Source organism: Sturnira hondurensis, unplaced genomic scaffold (genome assembly GCF_014824575.4).
Source record: "Sturnira hondurensis isolate 20B ecotype Veracruz unplaced genomic scaffold, ASM1482457v3 Scaffold0004136, whole genome shotgun sequence".
Classification (NCBI taxonomy): Eukaryota; Metazoa; Chordata; class Mammalia; order Chiroptera; family Phyllostomidae; genus Sturnira; species Sturnira hondurensis.
Window position 1 is genome coordinate 14,315,973 of NW_028076767.1, and position 19,676 is coordinate 14,335,648.

The 19,676-nt window shown below is 37.6% G+C and overlaps 1 protein-coding gene across 4 annotated transcripts in view; it reads left to right on the forward strand.

The window, feature by feature from the left end:
- HIBCH (3-hydroxyisobutyryl-CoA hydrolase) overlaps window positions 1-19,676 on the forward strand; it is an 83,189-nt gene that overhangs the window by 21,038 nt on the left and 42,475 nt on the right. For all 4 annotated transcript variants that reach the window (XR_005066093.1, XR_005066094.1, XM_037043760.1 and 1 more), the window contains exons 5-8: window positions 3,999-4,070; window positions 9,893-9,945; window positions 16,836-16,914; window positions 17,288-17,433. Coding sequence is in view for 2 of the 4 variants with exons in the window: in XM_037043760.1 (XP_036899655.1) it covers window positions 3,999-4,070; window positions 9,893-9,945; window positions 16,836-16,914; window positions 17,288-17,433 (350 nt within the window). In the remaining 2 variants the exon portion in view is untranslated. The remainder of the gene's footprint in view (window positions 1-3,998; window positions 4,071-9,892; window positions 9,946-16,835; window positions 16,915-17,287; window positions 17,434-19,676) is intronic.

Here is a 19,676-nt window from a genome sequence, read left to right on the forward strand (position 1 = left end):
GAAATATTTAAAGACTTACCTTTTGTAGTTTATATTAGAAAAATAGGAAAGTGAATTTTTAAAAACTGCACAAATCAGACTCACAGATACAGAGAACATTTTGATGGTTGCCAGATGGGAGAGGGGTTGGGGGAGTGTGTGAGAGGGTGAGGGGATTAAGACCCACACACTGGTAGTAACAGAATAGCCATGGGGCTGTAAAGGACAGCATAGGGACTATAGTCAGTAATACTAACAACTTTGTGAGATGTCAGATGAATGGAAGGTTTATCGGGATGATCGCTTAGTAAATTATAGTGTCTAGCCACTGAGGTGTACAACTGAAACTAGTATGTCAGCTGTAACTGGAAAATAAAAAATGATTTAAAAATACAATAATACTGTGCACATGCCCCTCAGATATCTTGTCTCTTTCCCTGAGTCATCGCATACAAAATGTGCAGTTGTGGTATGTGAGCCCACTTTCTGTTTTAGAATAAGCAGTTCAGTATGTCACATAATCTGACAATCTGGCCAGGTTGAGTGACTTGACACTCTCCAGGCATGACATGCTCTCACATATTTCCGTGACTTTGCCTGTACTTTCCCATTGTTCATGATTCTAAAGCCAGAATGTACTTCATTATAGTGTTTTCCTATATATTTTAATATATTATGTATTTAAAAATAAGTGTCATATAAATAAGAAGATTAATTCTCCTTATCTTTCTCATTGTTTACATCAATCTGTCTTACACTTTTAACTGTTAGAGACAAAATAAATGTTTGTTCTCAGAACCAACGTCATGTACTTATTGTTATCACAACTGGTTGTCAATATTTTAGATACACTAAAAACTGCTTTTACATTTTGTATTTGTTTCTTATGGAGTTGGTAGGGTCCAAGGATGGTTCTTCCTTGTGTTTTTATTTTGTGTTTTGTGTTGTGTTAAGACATTCATGTTTGGGTTGATCTGGTTGCCAGTTTTTGTAAAGCATTACATTTGTAATAACCAGAAACAAGATTGATTCAGGACAGAACTTCAGATAGCTTATTAAATTAAAGGAAAAAAATTAAGTTTTAAAACTATAGTTTAAAGTTTTTTAACTGAATTGCTTTTGAAATTTATTTGCCCACAAAATGAGTATTTTTAAAACATTGTTTTTCAGGCTGAAACTAACCTTTCCTTTGGAGCTGAGCTTATGATTTTGTCAATTTAAGGATGGGCAGAGCCTTAGGTATTGATTTTAGCTGCTTCTGACTGGGAGCTATTTTTTAGAAAGGCATAACTTCATATTGATGTTTGGAAACACAGTCACAAATTCTAGAATTATCCTAGTTTACATGAAATAAAGGAGTGGACTTCAATTTCAGGATATTTAGTTTCTTTAAAGATCATAGTTCAAGATGATAAGTGGACACTCAGAAAAAAATTTTAAATGATATTATGAACATCATTAAATTTTACTTTATATGGAAACAGTTGATTAGAATAAGATTAAAAGGAAATTTAAGAAGATTTTTTAGGTAAAAGAGTTTCAACATACAGTACAATTTATACTCCATTCTTTTCTGAATTGAGAAGTAGTGATGAGGACTGCATAAAAGACAGTAAATGAGAGGGTTTTTCTGAGGGAGGGCATATGTCAGGGAGAGCTTCAGAATGACAAAGGATGTTAAAAACCAGGAAAAGAAGTCAACATGTGGAACCTTTTAAAGGAAGATAATATCAGAGTGCTAGAGTTAGTCTCAAACTCTATAAATAGTCAGCAATTTTTGCATAACTGTTTCTCATAAAAGAAGAAACATGCATATACTATACATTTAATTTGTATTTTAATAGATAATTCTCTTACTGCTGAAAGATAGGAAAAGGCATACAAGCTTGTAGTATGTGTATAAAAGAGAATGACCTGAGAGTAGTATTGGCACTGACTGCAGTAGGAATACAGTAGATGCGAACTTCCAGTGATAGGCGATCGCAGTAGAAATGAAACTATATGATAGTATTTCTAATTCAGATATTTACTGAGCACCTTTCAATGAAGCCAGGCAGTAAGTTGGTATGCTGTAGCCACATTTTTGAGAAGATATATTTCCTTTATGTTGTTATACCTCTCTAGCCTCACCTTTTACCATTCTCCTTCTTTACTCCTTCTTGCCTGTGTGCCTACGTAGGTACTCCTTTCTTGACTCAAATCTTTGCCTCCATCATTTTCTAGGAAATATCTATCTATTGTTCAAATTTGGCTCAGACTATGTCTTCTGGGAAGACTTCGGTTTTTTTTAAGTTTTTTTTGGAATTAATTGATTTGTATTTAAAAGGAACTATTGACAAAGAGTCACTGAAAATAATCTGAACAAGTGGAAAAGTGCAGTTAATACTGGAACAGAACTAAAATGATTCCAGGACTCATGGTTTGCCTGATACAACAATATCTCTTAGATGCTGCCATTGATACAAAACCTGGCTGTTTTTTACTTTTCTTAAACATACAGTGGTATAATTAACAATATTCAGTCACTCTGTACTTTCCTAAAATACACAACAGATAAAATTCTGAGAAGATACATACATGCAATAATCTCTACGAAGCAACTGGCCACAGAACTAGAACATTTGATAGTTGGTGATTTTAGTAGGATTCCAGACGTTTCCAAACTCAACTTGAACTTTTATCTTAGGCTTTGTATTTTGCTTTTCCATTTTCACTAATAACGCAAATATGATTCAGATCCCTGAAGTATTCATTATAGTCAAGGGCATATTCTACAATAAACTTGTCTAGAATTTCAAATCCAACAAAGCATGGTCTGTATCCAACACTTCAGGGAGTCCTTTTTACCAACAGGCTTGCGATCTTGACCGTCTTCGGATTATGCTGCTTGACCAAGGAGAGCAAAGTTTGCATTGTTTTGCCAGTGTCAATTATATCTTGAACAGTCAAGATATTCTTTCTAGTTAAAGTTGAGAGATCGTCTCCATCAATTACTTTTATGTCTCCTGGTGATTGGTCATTAACAGTAGCTCTCCAGTCTGATAAAATCTACAGTCATAGGTTTGGATCTGTCACTATTTCTGTTTAGTGCTTTGATGTAATCCAGGAGATTAGCAAAGAATTTACAGTCCCGCCTTGAGCACACAGAGCTACAATGTGATGGACTCCCATCCCCTTTGCCACATATTGGGCAAGCCATTTGGTCCTGTCTGTAATCAGTCCATGAGGAACGAACACCGTTTCCAAATCCGCAGCATAATGATTAGGTATACAGAATAAATTTAGGTCATAACCTGGTTCGTCATCACTACTCACAATGCTGGTGCTGCGAGTTGCCTGGGAAGACTTATTTTAATTAACTTCTCCCTTGAACAACAATTAAAATAAAATAAATCGTTGAAAAAAGAAAAAGACTTCTGTGTCCATTTCCACAGCACCCAGCCTTGTAGTGAGGATAGCACTAAGACTGTATTTTAGTAGTTTTCTTTCTCATTAGTATGAACTTCAAGGCAGCCATTTCATACTGCTATCTTGTTATCTGTAGCATCTAAAACAGAGCATGATACTTAGGAGATGCTCAGTAAGTGTGTCATGGTGAAATGAATATGACAAATATTTACATGGAATATATATATTTCTCTGTGTATGTATACTTTGTATTAAGATACATTACCAAAGAAAATGTATATCCAGCAAATGTTTATTCAAATGCTACAGAAAACAGTTAAAAGAAAATGGCATTTTGTAGCAATATATAACTTCTAATTTAAGTGTAGCAACTTGTAAGAAATTCTTAAGAATTTTTGACTTGAAGTTTTGACATTGGACTGTGAATCTAGGGTTAATTATAATATGTGGCATGGGCAAGTTCAAGATTAACAGATCATTCTAGGGTTTCTCTGGGTACTGAGTATTATAATATTTTAAATTTATTTATTTGACTATAATTGACTGGAAAACACTTTTTTAAAAAAATTGTAATCCTTCTTTCTTTTTTTTCTTTTTGCTAACAATCTCAGAAATTGTAAAGGGAGACCAGACGTTAACTCAGAATTTCTTCAGAGAAGAATATGTGCTAAACAATGCCATTGGTATGTGTGCTCTGTTGATAGCTTTGAAAATGGAATCAAGAAAAGCAGCCACAGTATGAATTATTAAAAATGCAATCAATAGACACTCTTATTTAATGTTTTATAAAATATGTTTCAGGTATAAATGAATTTGACTGAGCTATTCTTATTGCTTATTCCAAAACAGTTCACATTTTAATATTAGTAGGCTGTACTTACAAACTACTTGTCATTTAGTCAATATGAAAATGTGATTCTGATCCTGTGGCTGGCTTTCTTGGGGGAAAAAAACTTGAGTTCCAGTTTTCTCTGTAAAATGAAGTACCATTTCCTAATACTTGCAGAATTTTGGGATGAACATTTCTTTATAGTTGATGTTCCAGATTTGACTGGAAGTGAAACAGTAGTTTTACCAAGTATGTGTTTTAAATGTTAAATTATAGGACATAATACAATAAGTACTTGTGTACTCACTGGCACAGAATGAACAGACATCAGTATTTTATTTTTGCTTGAAGTTTTATAATTTATATAAAAGGTAATTCTACAACTTTTTTAAAAAGAATTTATTTATTTATTTTTAGAGAGAAGGGAAGAGAGGGAGAGAAATATCAATGTGTGTTGCCTCTCCTTCATCCTTTGCTGGGAACTGGCCTGCAACCCAGGCATGTGCACTGACTGGGAATCAAACCTCGGTTCTTTGATTTGCAGGCCCGGGCTCAATCCACTGAGCTACATCAGCCAGGGCTACAAGTTTTAAAATTATAGTTGAGCTTACTTTGTTGCTTTTCTCAGTGCTATTTCTTTCTCTCCCCAGAAACAACCATTATCCCTCCTCAGAAGCAACCATTGTCATTAATTTGTAGTTTAGCCTGTTAGACTATACTCTATATTTTTACTACATATTTATGAGCAAAATAGTATTACTTTGTTTTTGAATTTATATAAATGCTAACTGTATTTGTGTAATACAGTTCCACTAGGTGGAACATTACATTAATTAAGCATTTAGATTTTATCTTCAGTTTTATTCCTTATTCATCTTTCTTTTGGATTTTTTGTCTTTCTGATTTTGTAGGTCTAAGTATTCTGGATTCTTCACTTTTGTACCTATTATACCTATTATAAGTCCATTTCTCTGAGTCTGTTGCTTTAGGTTACCTTTTGGTATCTATAAGTTTTTATGAATATTTGGTGGGATGAAATGTACCCATTTTTTTCCTTTGTGATTTCTGCTTTTTTCATTAAAAGCACTTATTACTGAAGTTGTTAAGATGTTCTCTCATATTTTCTTCTAATAGTTTGACTATTTTGTTTCTTTATACTGCAAGTCTTTAATGTACTTGAAATATTTTTGCACATGACATCTTTTATATTCCAGCTAGAAAGCCAGATGTTTCCATATCTTTTATTAAAAAGCATATGCCGCCCTGGCTGGTGTAGCTCAGTGGATTGAGCGCGGGCCTGCGAACCAGAGGATCGCAGTTCGATTCCCAGTCAGGGCACATGCCTGGGTTGTAGTCCAGTTCTCTGCAGGCCAACTCCCAGCAGGGGACGCACAAAAGGCAACCATACATTGATGTTTCTCTCCCTCTCTCCTTCCCCTCTAAAGATAAATAAATAAAATCTTTAAGAAAAAAAAAGCATATGCCTTCCTCACTAATTATAATGATGCCTTGTTGGGAACCGCCCTGCCTGGTTTCAGAAGCTGTAGCTCCCCCCCCACCCCCCCATGGCTAAGGCTGAATGAGAGACCTTGGGACCCCAAGCCACTAAGGAGACAAAGCTTCTCTCCCTGGCAGGGATGCCACCTTTGCCCCCTTTACCTCACCCTGCTTGGCCCCGACCTGATGACCAGTTAGCCAATGATGGGTAAGATTCCTCAAGGGAGGGATGGCCTAAGACAGGCAGGATCACAGGGGCCCCCAGGGAAGGACTTGGGGGGCTACAGAAAAAGGGGGTGATGGACCCTTGCCCCTTGGCTTTGACATAGCCTGAGTCCTCATTCTGTCTGGGAGAAGTCTCCTAATCTCTTGACTGCTTTACTTCCCCTGCTTGATTTAAGTCTGAAACAATGACAGAGGGTGGTGCAGACCTGTGCTGGAAAGGGTGGGCTCCCGCATGATCTGGCCTAAGAAGGAATGAATAAAATTCTGTAAAACCTGCTTTGCTAAGAATGCTCTCAATGTTCTGATAAGCATCTGAGCATGAAATGAGTTTATTTCCCAAAGTTTTATAGCCCTTTAGCTAACTGACCCTGACTCAGAATAAGCCCTGGTAGTTCTTTGTATGTCATCTATTGTTTGATCCTTACTGCCTGACAATGATTGATGACCTTTACCTGTTGTATTCCTGTGCAAACTGAACCCAATAAAAGCCCATTGAGGAACAGGTTCCTGGCCCTTCTCCTTTGAGAGACCAGCCATGTTTCCTCCCCAAGCAGATCATGTCTTAGTAGACTCATTCTCATCCGTGGTGGCCAGGGGGGCTCTGTAGGTAGAGCCCCCCCAGAGTGCCTCTGTCATAGATCAAGTTCTTGTATATGACCCAGTCTGTGTCTGGGCTGCTTTTTCATTGATCTATTTGTTTGTACTTTAGTTGAAACTACAGGGTCAAAATTATTATGACTTAAATATATGTCTCTATGTTGTAGAACAATTTGTCATTGTTTTCTTTTAGAGTTATCTTGGTTGCTCTTGCACTTTAGAGGTTCCATATGAATTTTAGAATTATTTTTGATTCCACAAAAGATTCTACTGAGATTTTCATTGAAATGATAATTTTCAATTAATTTGGGGGAAATTAGCATTTCTTATATTGAGTCTCCTCATCCATTAATGTGGCATATCTCTGCTTATTCATGTAGAAGACTTAAAATTATGAATTATAACTTACATACTATAAAATCCAACCATTTTAAGTGTAAAATTCAATTTTTAGTAAACTTGTGCGACCATCAACATAAACCAGTTTTAGAACATTTTCATTAGGTTGACTTTCATGTCCTTTCATAATGTTTTGTAATTTTCTCCATGAAGATCTTCCTTTTTAAAAGGATTTTATTCTTAGTAGCGTTTTTTGTTACTTAATTTAATGGTAATGTTCCTGTTACATTTGCTAATTGACTATGTATGACATATAGAAATGCTTTTGATTTTAATATTTTGTTCTTATATTCAGTAACCCTGCTGAAATTTATTGATTCTAGTATTTCTGTAAATTTGCTTTTCTTTAGGCAGTTCTACTGCCTGCACATAATTTTTCTCATCTTTCCAATTTTTATATTTATTTTTCTTGCGGTATTTTGACTAGGACTTCTTTTATAATGTTCAATAATTGTAGTGCTGTCTTATTTTTGATGTCTGTGTGAAAGCGTTAGAATTTCATTCTTTAGTGTAATCTTTTTGTAGACACTTTTTACCAGGTTATGGGTGTTACTTTGATTCCACATTTGTTAGGGATGTTTCATTTTGTTTGTTCAGATGTGCTGGTGGAGGTGGTCGTTATCCAGTTCTTGAGCATCCATCTACTTTCCCTGACTTTTCTCTCTTCTCCTGGCATGAACTTCGTTGAGTTTTTCTAGTCATGTTTTACATATTGAATAGCTCTTCCTAACATGAAGCTTTGTGTGGGTAGCTCATTGCATAAGGTATGTGGCCCAAAATTTATTCCCAGCTGAAAAATCAAATGCACTAATAATTTTGGCTATAGCTTCTACTCAGCTATTGATTTGAGTTTCTTATTTATTTCTGGCATGTAGGGATTTCCCTTGTTTTGCTTTGAACTTGGATTTACATGATTTTTTCTAGAATTTCTATGTCTTTGGAGTAGGAGTGGGAGAAAGAGGTGTTTCCCATTTTTGCTTGTGGCCTAATTGAATGGCCATTTCTCACTTCTTTAAGTCTAAAATTGTATTTATCAAATTTACTTAGAATGTTTTCTTCATTCTATAAATGTGTACCAGTACTGGCCATTAGGACTTTCTCCATTGATAAAATATTTTGTGTGTGTACTGTGCATTATGATATCCACTAGCTACATGTGGCTAATGAGCACTTGACCTGAGGCATGAGGTTACTATTTTTTGACAGTGTAGATCTGTACTAAACAAAAAGAGATGGAAAAAAACAGAGCTCTAAGTTGTTTGAAAAGAGTGTTTGGCAAAATGTTAATGTTCAGAGAGAAAGAAAGCCTTCAATTTTGAGGTATGGTATTTTTCAGACTAAAAGACCCACGTTCCACTCCCCCAGTTTGGGAGGAAAATGGGGGTGCATCTTATACTCCAGTGTAGCCCACTGGCTCGCTGGGGCGTAGGGGAACGGCGGTGGAGCTGGATCACAGGAGGCAGGAACAGGGTTGCAGCTGCATTTTCCTCCCAAATTTGGGAGGTGGGGAAGTGTGTTTTACAATCTGAAAAATAAGTATATTTTTGTACATTGTAACGACAGTTTAGTCAATAAGGAACTTGACAAATTCTGGCTCCATGTCTTGCATCAATTATTATAATATTTTATATCTGAAATATATGTATCTATAATCAATAAAGAAATTCTTTCTACCCTGGCCAGGTTGCTTAGTTAGTTAGAATATCGTTCCCAGTACACCAAGATTGCAGGTTTGATCTCGGTCAGGGAATATACAAGAAAAATAAATGCATGCATAAAATAAGTGAAACAACAAATTGATGTTTTCCTCTCTCTTTTTAAAAAGTCAATTAAAAAATTTAATTAAATTTCTTTCCATAGTTTCTAGGGAATTATAGTTCAAAATTGAAGGCTATGGATGTCCTTGTGAATATGAAGTTAGATTTGTGCTTTGGTAGCCTATTTAGTAAATTGAAAATATTTTATAGAAGTGCTTAGATGGATCAAAACTGCAATTTTATATTTGACTTTGGTAAGGAAGTAATATTGGCAACAAACTAACAGAAGCTCGGCTCTTTACATTTTTGGTATGTTGTGAGCAATTCCCTCTCTCAGCGGGAATCAGAAGGGACAGAGCAAAAGTTTCTAGAATTCTTGAGCTGGGAGGGACTTCTGAGGCCATATATTGTCATGTAATAGATGAGGAAACTTATCTATATATTATGTATATGCTCTGCACCTAATATGACATGCATATAACTTGTGTGTGTTTGTACACACATGTGAATATGTATATTTCTGCCTAGTGTCAGTATGTTTATTGAATATAGTTGAAGTGCTAGACAAAGCTGACTACAGTCTGGGGCTTGTGACTTCCAGTCCTTGCTTTTTCCTTTAGGCTACACTTCCCTTTGAACCCAGCTACTACTTCAGATGTTTAGAAAACAAATGTTCTTCAAAGTACAACTGTGTATATAAACATCAGTGGCTTACAGAGTAGTTAACTATATATATTTCTCTACAGCTGAATTAAACAAGGTTTTCATTTGTTTCACGGAAGTGTAGAGTTGTTAAATGATAATGAACAGATGATCAGGATTGTTTGTGGACTGACATTTTAAAAAGAACATTTTACAAGCCATACATTTAGTCTACCTTGATACTCTTGCAAAAATTTCCCTGGGATGCCCTGGCTGGTGTAGATCAGTGGATTGAGTGCAGGCTGCGAACCAAAGGGTTGCTGGTTCCATTCCCAGTTAGGGCACATGTGTGGGTTGTGGGCCATGTGAGAGGCAACCACACATTGATGTTTCTCTCTCTCTCTTTCTCCCTCCAATCCCGTCTCTAAAAATAAATAAATAAAAAGCCTTTCAAAATTTCCCTGGGAAAATAGAGTTCATGTGACCTGTAGTTTTTGAAGAACAAAAAGGAAGAAGAATTATTAAACATTGCAACTAATTACAGCTCTGTTTTTTTTAGGTTCTTGCCAGAAACCATATGTTGCACTTATTCATGGAATTACAATGGGCGGGGTAAGCAGACTCTCTTATTCTGCTCATTAATATGTGAGCTGTAGTAGAATGCATTAATTATTAAGTGTTTTATCAAGTGTCAACTTTTATCAAGTCATTTATCACCTTTATTAAGTGTTATGTACCGTACCTAGTAGTGTGTGCTACATCTTCATGCAACTGTAGGTTTGTTTACACCATTACCACAGACACATTAATATGTTGTGCTACAGCGTCACTAGACAGGACATTTTCAGCTCCATTGTAACCTTATGGAACCACTGTGGTGTATGCGATCTGTCACTGACAGAAACAGTGATGTGGGCCATAACTATATAAGAGATTCATTTAATGTTTTTATCATAAAAGGATAGTGGATTTTGTCAAATGCTTTTTGTGCATCTATTGCAATTATTTTATGATTTTTATTCTTCATTTTGTTAATATAGTCACATTATCACATTGATTTCATATTTTTTAATTTTTATTTTTTAACTCTTTTTATTGTTTGTTGTTCAAGTACAGTTTTTTGCCTTCTCCTCCACTCTTCCCCACCATCCCAGGCCTTCCCACCTCCCTCCCATTTTCCACCCAAGCTTGTTATTGTCCATGTGTCCATTATAATTGTTCTTGCAAACCCTTCACCATTTTCCCCTGTAATCCCCTCCCCTCTCCCCTCTGGTCCCTGTCAGCCTATTCTCAATTTCAGTGTCTTTGGTTATATTTTTGCTTGCTTGTTTGTTTTGTTGTTTAGCTTCCTGTTAAAGGTGAGATCATATGGTATTTGTCTTTCACCTCCTGGCTTATTTCACTCAGCATAATGCTTTCCAGTTCCATCCATGCTGTTGCAAAGGGTAGGAGCTCCTTCTTTCTTCTGCATAGAATTCCATTGTGTAAATGTACCATAGTTTTTGGATCCATTCATTTACTGGTGGGCACCTAGGTTGCTTCCAACACTTGGCTATTGTAAATTGTGCTACTGTGAACGTTGGGGTGCATAGGTTTTTTGGATTGGTGTTTTAGGGTTCGTAGGATGTAATCCTAGCAGTGGAATTGCTGGGTCAAAAGGCAGCTCTATTTTTAGTTATTTGAGGAAATTCCATACTGTTTTCCATGATTTGCATATTTTGAATCATCCTGGCATCACAGGAATAAGTTCCACTTGATCATGGTGAATGGTGCTTTTAATGTATTATCGAATGTGGTTTGCTAATAACTTGTTGAGGATTTTCTCATCTGTGTTCATCAGGAACATTAGCCTGTAATTTTCTTTTCTTTTAGTGTGCACGTCTGTTGATAGACATTATTGTTGCTAAGCCTGCTTATGTAGATCAAGACGATCTGATTTCAGATACAGGAATATGTCATATATGAGGTGACCCCTGTGATCCTTTGCAGGTTTAGGGTGGAAGCTGCCAGTCATAAGTGTGATGAAACTAGACTGGAAGTGGATGTGCAAAGATAAAAGTGACCAGTCGGAGACTAAAGAAAGGAACTACAGTGCAATCACGAAGTAAAAGGGCCTTTCAAAGTGAGAGGCAACAAGCATTTATCTGAGATTAAAAAAGAATAAGAATAGCTATTTGGGAAGTATTGATTCAGATAGAACCCCAAATAATGTTCTGATTAGGAAATGAAGGTAATGGCTATTTATGAGAAAGGGAAGGGGAGCAATTACATCAGCAGAAGGAAGGCATTTCTATTGGTGCCCAAAACATAACACAGTGATGCTAATTCTAAACAATTAAAAAATTTTTCAAACCTCTAGTCATCAGTCTCGTGGTTGTAATCTGCTCTCTTGTTATCTTTGCAAACACAATTTTGCTTTAGGCCCAATCCAAAAGTTATTTTGCTGTTTTAATGTTCCAAAGTTTGAGGCATAAGAAGTGCGAAGCAGTTCGTCTGGCCTGGCAGCTCCAGCTCCAGTTTACAGGGGCTCCATTTATTATTTCTTCGACAAGAGGAAGGATAATCAGACAAAGGAGGATGTGAAAAGGTCTCCTTTGGGACTGAAATATTAGTAACAGAAGAACTGTGAAAAGAGGACATACACAGGAAACTTCCCTTAGATTTCTAAGTGTATGGAAAATGTGGTTATTATGCCCATCATTTTTGTGTGTTCACTGTTGAACTTTCTCCACCTGTGGATGGATGTCTTCTGGTTTTTGGTAGAAAGGGATAGGTCTTCCTTTCTTCCATGGGATTCTCTCTAATTAGATTTCCTTCTGCCATATCAGGGGAGAGTTAGGATTGCTATTAGTTGCAGGATATCTCATAGTAAATTTTGAGGGTCATCTATTTTCACAGTGAACCTTTTTCATAGTAAGCATGATGTTATATTTTTCAAAAGTCAGTGAATTACCTTTAACAGATATCCCTGTGGTGTTCAACTCCATCTCACCCTGCTCTCTCTTATTAGGTAGAACCCTTTGTTCTTCATTTTACTCTACTCTCCCCCCCCGCCCGACTTTTAGCCTAGGGATACCCAAATACAGACCTGGGAAGTGCTTCTGTTTCCTTAACAGGAAATGGGCTTCATTGCTGCTGCCACCCCCCTGTCCCCACCTTCATTATAAGGCAGCGATTTTCAACCTTATTCATCTCATGCACACATAACTGATTGCTAAAAATCGATGGCACACCAAAAACTGTTACTTTGACTTAAAAATAGGTATAATTTTGACTTGTTCACCTTGGGTGGCTATTGTGTTGGCTCTTGTCATTTTTTTTTATCTGACATGTAAGCAGAAAGAAGTCAGTGCCCCTGACTAAATAGTCAAGTATTGCATGTTTTAAAAATTCTTGTGGCACCCTGGTGGGTGATCGCTCTTATAAGGTATTGAGTTCTGGAAGATAGAACTTTGACTTTCTAGGGTAATGGGTAGTCTTGGCAACTTTATGACTTACAGGTTCACTTTAAAGATCAGATCTATAGAAGTTCTTTTCCTTTTCCCTTGGCCATTTCCTGTAGACAAGGGGGTCAGGATTCCGGGTCATTTTGATTTGAACTGTAGAAGCCCCTAGGTTCCGGCGAAGTGGCCGGACCCCTGCCCTCCCTTGTGCCGTCCTCGCCCAGCCTCCATGCGGTCCGTCACTGACAGAAACACTGGGGATGGACTCGGGGAGATATTTAGGAGACGACTTGGTGGGAGTTGACGATGGGCTCAATCTGAGGGATAAAGAGAAGGAGGCGAGGAGTTTTTTCCAGGTTTCTAGATTGGACAGTGAAATTCAAATTTTTACTCCCTTGCTTTTTAAAAATTGAGATACAACTGACATATAACATTGTATTAGTTTTAAGTATAAAACATAATGATTTGATATATGTGTATGTTGTGGAATGATTACCTCAGTAAGCTTAGTTAACATCCATCACCACACATAGTTAACAGTTTTTTCCCTTATAATGAAAATTAAGATTTACTCTCTTAAGAACTTCCAAATATCTTCCTGGTTCTTTTGTTTAAAGTAAAATGGTTCCTTCAAGAATGATAAACAGTTATATATAAATATTTCTGCCTCAATTATTTGTTTCTGTTGAATATAATTTTTGCCCCAAAATAATGTGAACCATGAGGCCTGCCCAGAAAGTATCCATGTAATATGGAAAGGAGACATTTATTGAAGAAGATACAAGATACAAGAAACACTGTTCACAGGACAATGACACTCCAGTTCCTTTCAAAGTAGGCACCTTGGGACCTCACACAGTTCTCCCCATGTCTCTTCCACTGTTAAAAACATCTGCAAAATCCTTTGTTGAAATCACTATCAGCTGTCCCATTGTATTTTCCTGAATCTCATTGAAATCTCTTCCATTTCAAAGGTGATTTTAGTTTTGGGAAAAGCCAGAAGTGATGGGGTGCCAAATCTGGTCTGTGGGGAGGTTGAGTCACCTGGGTGATTTGATGTTTTGCCAAAAACTCCGCATAAGATACAATGCATGAGCCCTGGCTGGTGTAGCTCAGTGGATTAAGCACAGGGCTGCGAACCACATGATCGAGGTTCGATTCCCAGTCAGGGCACATGCCTGGGTTGCAGGCCAGTTCCCAGCAGGGGACACATGAGAGGCAACCATACATTGATATTTCTCTCCCTCTGTCCTTCCCTTCCCCTCTAAAGATAAATAAGTAAAATCTTTTTTTTAAAAAATATTTTGTTTATTTATCTTTTTAGAGGGGAAGGGAAGGAGAGAGGAAAGAAACATCAATGTATGGTTGCTTCTCATGCATCCCCTGCAGGGAACTGGCCCCTGCCGGAAACTGGCCTGCAACCTAAGCATGTGCCCTGACTGGGAATCGAACCGTGATCGTCTGGTTCACAGGCCCGCGCTCAATCCACTGAGCTACACCAGCCAGGGCAAATAAGTAAAATCTTTAAAAAAAAGATACAATGCATGAGCAGGTACATTGTTGTGATGAAGCTGCCAAATCACCAGTTGTCCATAGCTGTGACCAACCATTTTTGCCATATTGCATCTTTCAAATGATGAAGAACACTGAGGTAGTACTCCTTACTAATTGTTTGGCTTGGAGGAACATACTTGTGATGGAAGACACCTTCCCAATCAAAACACACAGTTAACATGGTCTTGGTCTTGCTGCAACTTTTCTGGTCCTTCTTCCTTCAGGCATGGAGAACCAGGCAGCTGCCATTGGGATGACTGGGATGGCTGGGCCTTTGTTTCCAGATCACAGCAGTAGATCCATGATTCATCTCCTGTTATGACCTTGTGGAAATATGGTTCATTGGTAGCAGTTTAAATCAAGTCATGAACAACTATAGTATGATGTTCCTTCTGCTCTGGTAGCAGAAGCCATGGAATGAATTTTTCTACAACACATTTCATGTCAAGATCCTGCATCAAAATCTTGGACACAGTATTTTTGGAATCCCCAGATCAGCTTCTACTTCTCACACTGTCAGTCACTGACCTTTGTTGATTGTAGCCTGTACACGTTCAACATTCTCAGGTGTTCTGCTTGTTGCAGACTCTCCAGAATGTGGATCACTTTCAACAGATTCTCAACTGTCTTTGAAGCATTTGTGTCACACTTTATTGTATCATTCCTGAAAGCCTTTGGAATCATCTGAATACTTTCTGTGGGGGAATGTTGAAGCCTAAGGCAAAATTTGATGCAGATTTGTTGCTCCACTTGCTCATTTTGAATGTCACGGCCACACAGTGCACATGCTCACTCAGCAATGTCTACCACCCCCACTGACTAGTACAGTGAAGTTGTCATTGTTTAAACATGCGCATTCCAGTCCACTCTCCTTGGCTGCCAGGTTACATCAATGTCACACAAACTGTTCTTGTTATATTAACAATGGATGGCCTTTCTCCGGACAGACCTTGGTATGGGCATTTAATGTGGGATAAAAAATGTGTTTCCTACTGATCTCTCCATATTAATCTATGCAAATACATTAATGTTTAAATAGTTAGTATATCAATATTATTATGTGCAGTATTAGCTTATGAACATTAATGTGTGATGCATAGTAAAGTCACCTGTTTTCACTGTGGAGCCTGCTGACTACACTGCTAGCATTCCAGAGATACGGTATGGAACTCGTGGCATTTAATTTTATAGGTTAGAAAATAATGCACCGTTTATGACTAAGTGATGGTGCGGAAAGTCTCTCACATCCTCTCTGATGCTGATGCAGTGTTCATTCGGAGCAGGAGCTTACACATTCTCTCTGATTAGAATTTCAATCCGTGACTCTGTGTGAGCACTTATCACATCACCCTGCTGAATACCTTTCTGAATTTGTTTTCTTAGCTGTGGTTGTAGGCTCTGTTCACTTTGGGACATTTATTTTTAATTTTTAAAAACTTGTTTATTATGAAACAATTTCAGACTTTCAGAAAAGTTGCAAGAATAGTGTAAAAAAACTCTTGTATATCTTTCATCCACATTCCTTGTTCTCATTTTCCATGTTTGTTCTTTCTCTCTTCCTCTCTCCCACATCTATCTATGAATACTTTTTTCTTGAACCATTTGAGAGAAACTTGAAGATCTGATAATCTTTTATTTCCCTTTCTGTTGAGTTCACTCTTATAGAACTCTTAAAGCCTGACATCGTTTCAAATATTTTCTGTTTTAACTAATTTAACTGTGTGACTGGGTAGAAAGGGTTAAGGGTGAGAACTGAATCTAATAGAAGTTCTGAACAGTGTGAAAAGAACATAGGAAATGTATGTTATAATGTGACATAAATTTGGATACTTTGTTATTTGCATACCTTATTTTGTTCAAATGTCTGTTTATTCAAATATGTTCATTCAAACATGTTTCTCTTGAGAAATGGTCATTAAATTTGTCCTTTTCAGTGACATTCAACAAATGAAAGAGAGAATTTTCAGCCATTCATTTTATTTCTGAAATTTGTGTTTTAGTAACCATTTTTAAAGAGTTATGTAATTGGCCCCATTGTATCTGAAAAAAAAGATGTCGCTAATGGTATTTGATAAAATATATGAATAAATGTGTTAGTATTCTACTTAAAGCTACTAGAATTTTCCAGAATAGCTTGGTTGTGTTTTTTTTTTGAAGATTGGTTCCACTAACAATGCTCAGTAGTTCTGAGAAGTCAGTATTCTCTGATGCTGCATCTGGTTTGAAATGAGAGGTACCTGGGGAAGAGGACATGAAGCATAACACAAAAGTACTGAGTGAAAACATCTTAGCTAAAACAGATGTATTCCAGGTACCTGGGATACCCACATATTTTTTTACCTAATAAGATTTTCTGAAATTGTGTGGTTTAGGGTTTCTCTTCAGTCTATCTTCTGAAAGAAATTCCTATGGAATGTAATTTACTTGGTCCATAATATTGTGAGTGTGTGAGTTTGTTTTTATTTTTTATAGTATTTTAAAACAATTTTTGTCTTATCTCCCTAGGGAGTTGGACTCTCGGTTCATGGGCACTTCCGAGTGGCTACTGAAAAGTCTATTTTTGCAATGCCAGAAACTGCAATAGGTATAATAATATTTTTTGCATAATTACTTTTACATCATCTTATTTTGATATATTTCAGATGATGTTGTTGAAGAAATTGATAGACTCTTGTGTGAGAATCAGGCTTGTGCAAATTATTTTCCATTTTGTGTTCTATTCAGTGCTCCATGAGTCATGAGTTTTTCTAATCTGACTGGTGGGGACAGGGACTATTCCCAGCTTTATGTGGCTCCTAGTACTCTTGTCTGTAATCCTTTTTTATGGTTCTTGCTCTAGCCTCACATAGTTTCCTCATATGTAGGTATCGTTTGATACCAATATGATCTGAAGTAAAGAAAGTTATGTTCATGTCCTTCACTTTAATCATTGCTATCTTTTTGTTATTTAATTACAGGGTTACTCCCTGATGTTGGTGGAGGTTATTTTTTGCCAAGACTTCAAGGAAAACTTGGTTACTTACTTGGATTAACAGGATTCAGGCTGAAAGGAAGAGATGTGCACGCAGCAGGGATTGCTACACACTTTGTAGATTCTGAAAAGGTAAAATTACCTGGACGGTTGCATTTGGTAATGTTGGAAGAACTCATATTACATGGGGGGCAGTGGGAGTGGTTGCGATCATAGGCCTTTGGTAGCTACGAGTCTGAATCCTGGATCTGCTGCTTAAAGCTCTGTGAGTTTAGGGGAGGTTCTTAAGCTCTCTAGTCTTCATTTTCTTTTATTTTAAAAAATTATTTTATTTAATTTTATAGACAGAAGGGAAGGAAGGGAGAAAGAGAGGGAGAGAAACATCAATGTGTGGTTGCCTCTCGCACACTCCCTACTGGGAGCCTGGCCTACAACCCAGGCATGTGCCCTGACTGGGAATTGAAACCAGCGACCTTTTGGTTCACAGGCTGGTGCTCAATCCACTCAGCTACACTGGCCAGGGCTTCATGTTTTTCATACACAAAATGGAGATGATTTTATCTAGATTGAGAGCTGTTTTATCTGGTGCCGTCAGTGAATGTTTTTTAATGAATAATAACATTGTGTAAAAAATATATATTTTAAGGAAGTCTAATATATAAAATCTAAAGTTATATATAAAAGATAGGCTTTTATTTTTTAAAGATTATTTATTTATCTATTTTTACAGAGAAGGAAAGGGAGGTAGAAAGAGATGGAAACATTAGTGTGTGAGAGAAACATCAATCAGTTGCCTCTCACTCGCCCCAAGTGGGGACCTGGCCCACAACCCAGGCATGTGCTCTGACTGGGAATCGAACCAGTGGCCTTTTGGTTTGTAAGCTGGTGCTCAGTCCACTGAGCCACACCAGCCAGGGCTAGCCTTTTATTTCATAAAAACATTTTGAAAATTTCTTTTGGTTTTTAGTTTCCCTGGTGCATTTGTAAAGTATGATCTTAAAAACTTTCCTAAAGGATATCTGTTGCAAGGGACAGTGTTACTTTGCCTTTTTAAAAAAACATTGTTCCAGTTTTCTTAGCACAGTGGCAAAGAATATGTAGCCAGCCAGCCTGAATTTAAATCCTATACTGCATTTAACCTCTTCAGCCCTGCGTTTTCCCATCTCCAGAATAGGGGCACCAGTTTTATCACAGTAGTTGAAACTACTTGTGTTAAATGTAACAGAAAACCCAATCCAAGGTGACTTTGTCTCAGAATTCCCAGAAAGATGTTTGGGGTTTATTCTGCTTCAGCTGACTTAGCTCACTCTGAGTGGACTGGTTTATATCACTCTTGAACTGCATGGGTGGGTAGAATATACTGCATAGCTTATCCTAGCTCTTGTGCTCCATCCCTGTAGCTGTGGGGTGAACTCAGCTTTTCAGGAAGCATACAGATCTCCAAATGAATATCTGCTCCTGAGGGAGGGGTGTTTGGGGACAGCAGAAGGAGTGCTGTAAGAATGAATGAAGCAGACGAAGTTGAAGACTGTCCCTCCGCACTGTTAGGAGTGCCTTCCATCACATTTGCTGGAAGTTTCAGATCTTGCTCCATGTTATGGCATCCTCAGCCACATTGAGTAGTGACTATCTCATCCTTCTCTTTTTTAAAAAAATATTTTTTATTTATTTATCTTTACAGGGGAAGGGAAAGAGAGAGGGAGAGAAACACCAATGTATAGTTGCCTCTCGTGAGTTCCCCGCTGGGAACCGGCCTGCAACCCAGGCATGCGCCCTGACTGGGAATCGAACCTCGATCGTGTGGTTCACAAGCCCGTGCTCAATCCACTGAGCTACGCCAGCCAGGGCTCATCCTTCTCTTGAACTGTAACAGGAAACAAACATGGGCACTCCATTATCTACTCTGAGGAGACACTCTTGATTATAGTGGAGTTTAGTTAAGGATGGTAGAGAAAGCTGATTGGCAACCTTTTCCTTCTTTGTTAGCTTGCCCAGTCGTAATATCTTCAGTGAGTAGATTGCCATTCACAGGGTCTATGGAGGATAACAGAAATGAGTAATACACAGTACACACTGGGGATGGGGCTGGACAGAAGTGGGCACAAAATGGAAATAACCTCTGTCTCATAGGACAGAGTGAAATAAGACAAGTGTAAAGACAATACGGAGTAAGTACTCAGCAGTTATTGAAAGGAAGAAGGGCTTACTTGAAGGACTGGGTGTTTTCTCAAAGAGTTGTAGTCCAGCTGGGTTTTAAGATGCATATGGTCAGGAAAAGGCATTCTGGATAGAGGAAGCATTTAATCAGCAAGCACGTGGGGCCAGGAAAGCATTAGCTATGTTCTGGAACAGTAAAAAGCCCCATGTGGTGGAGC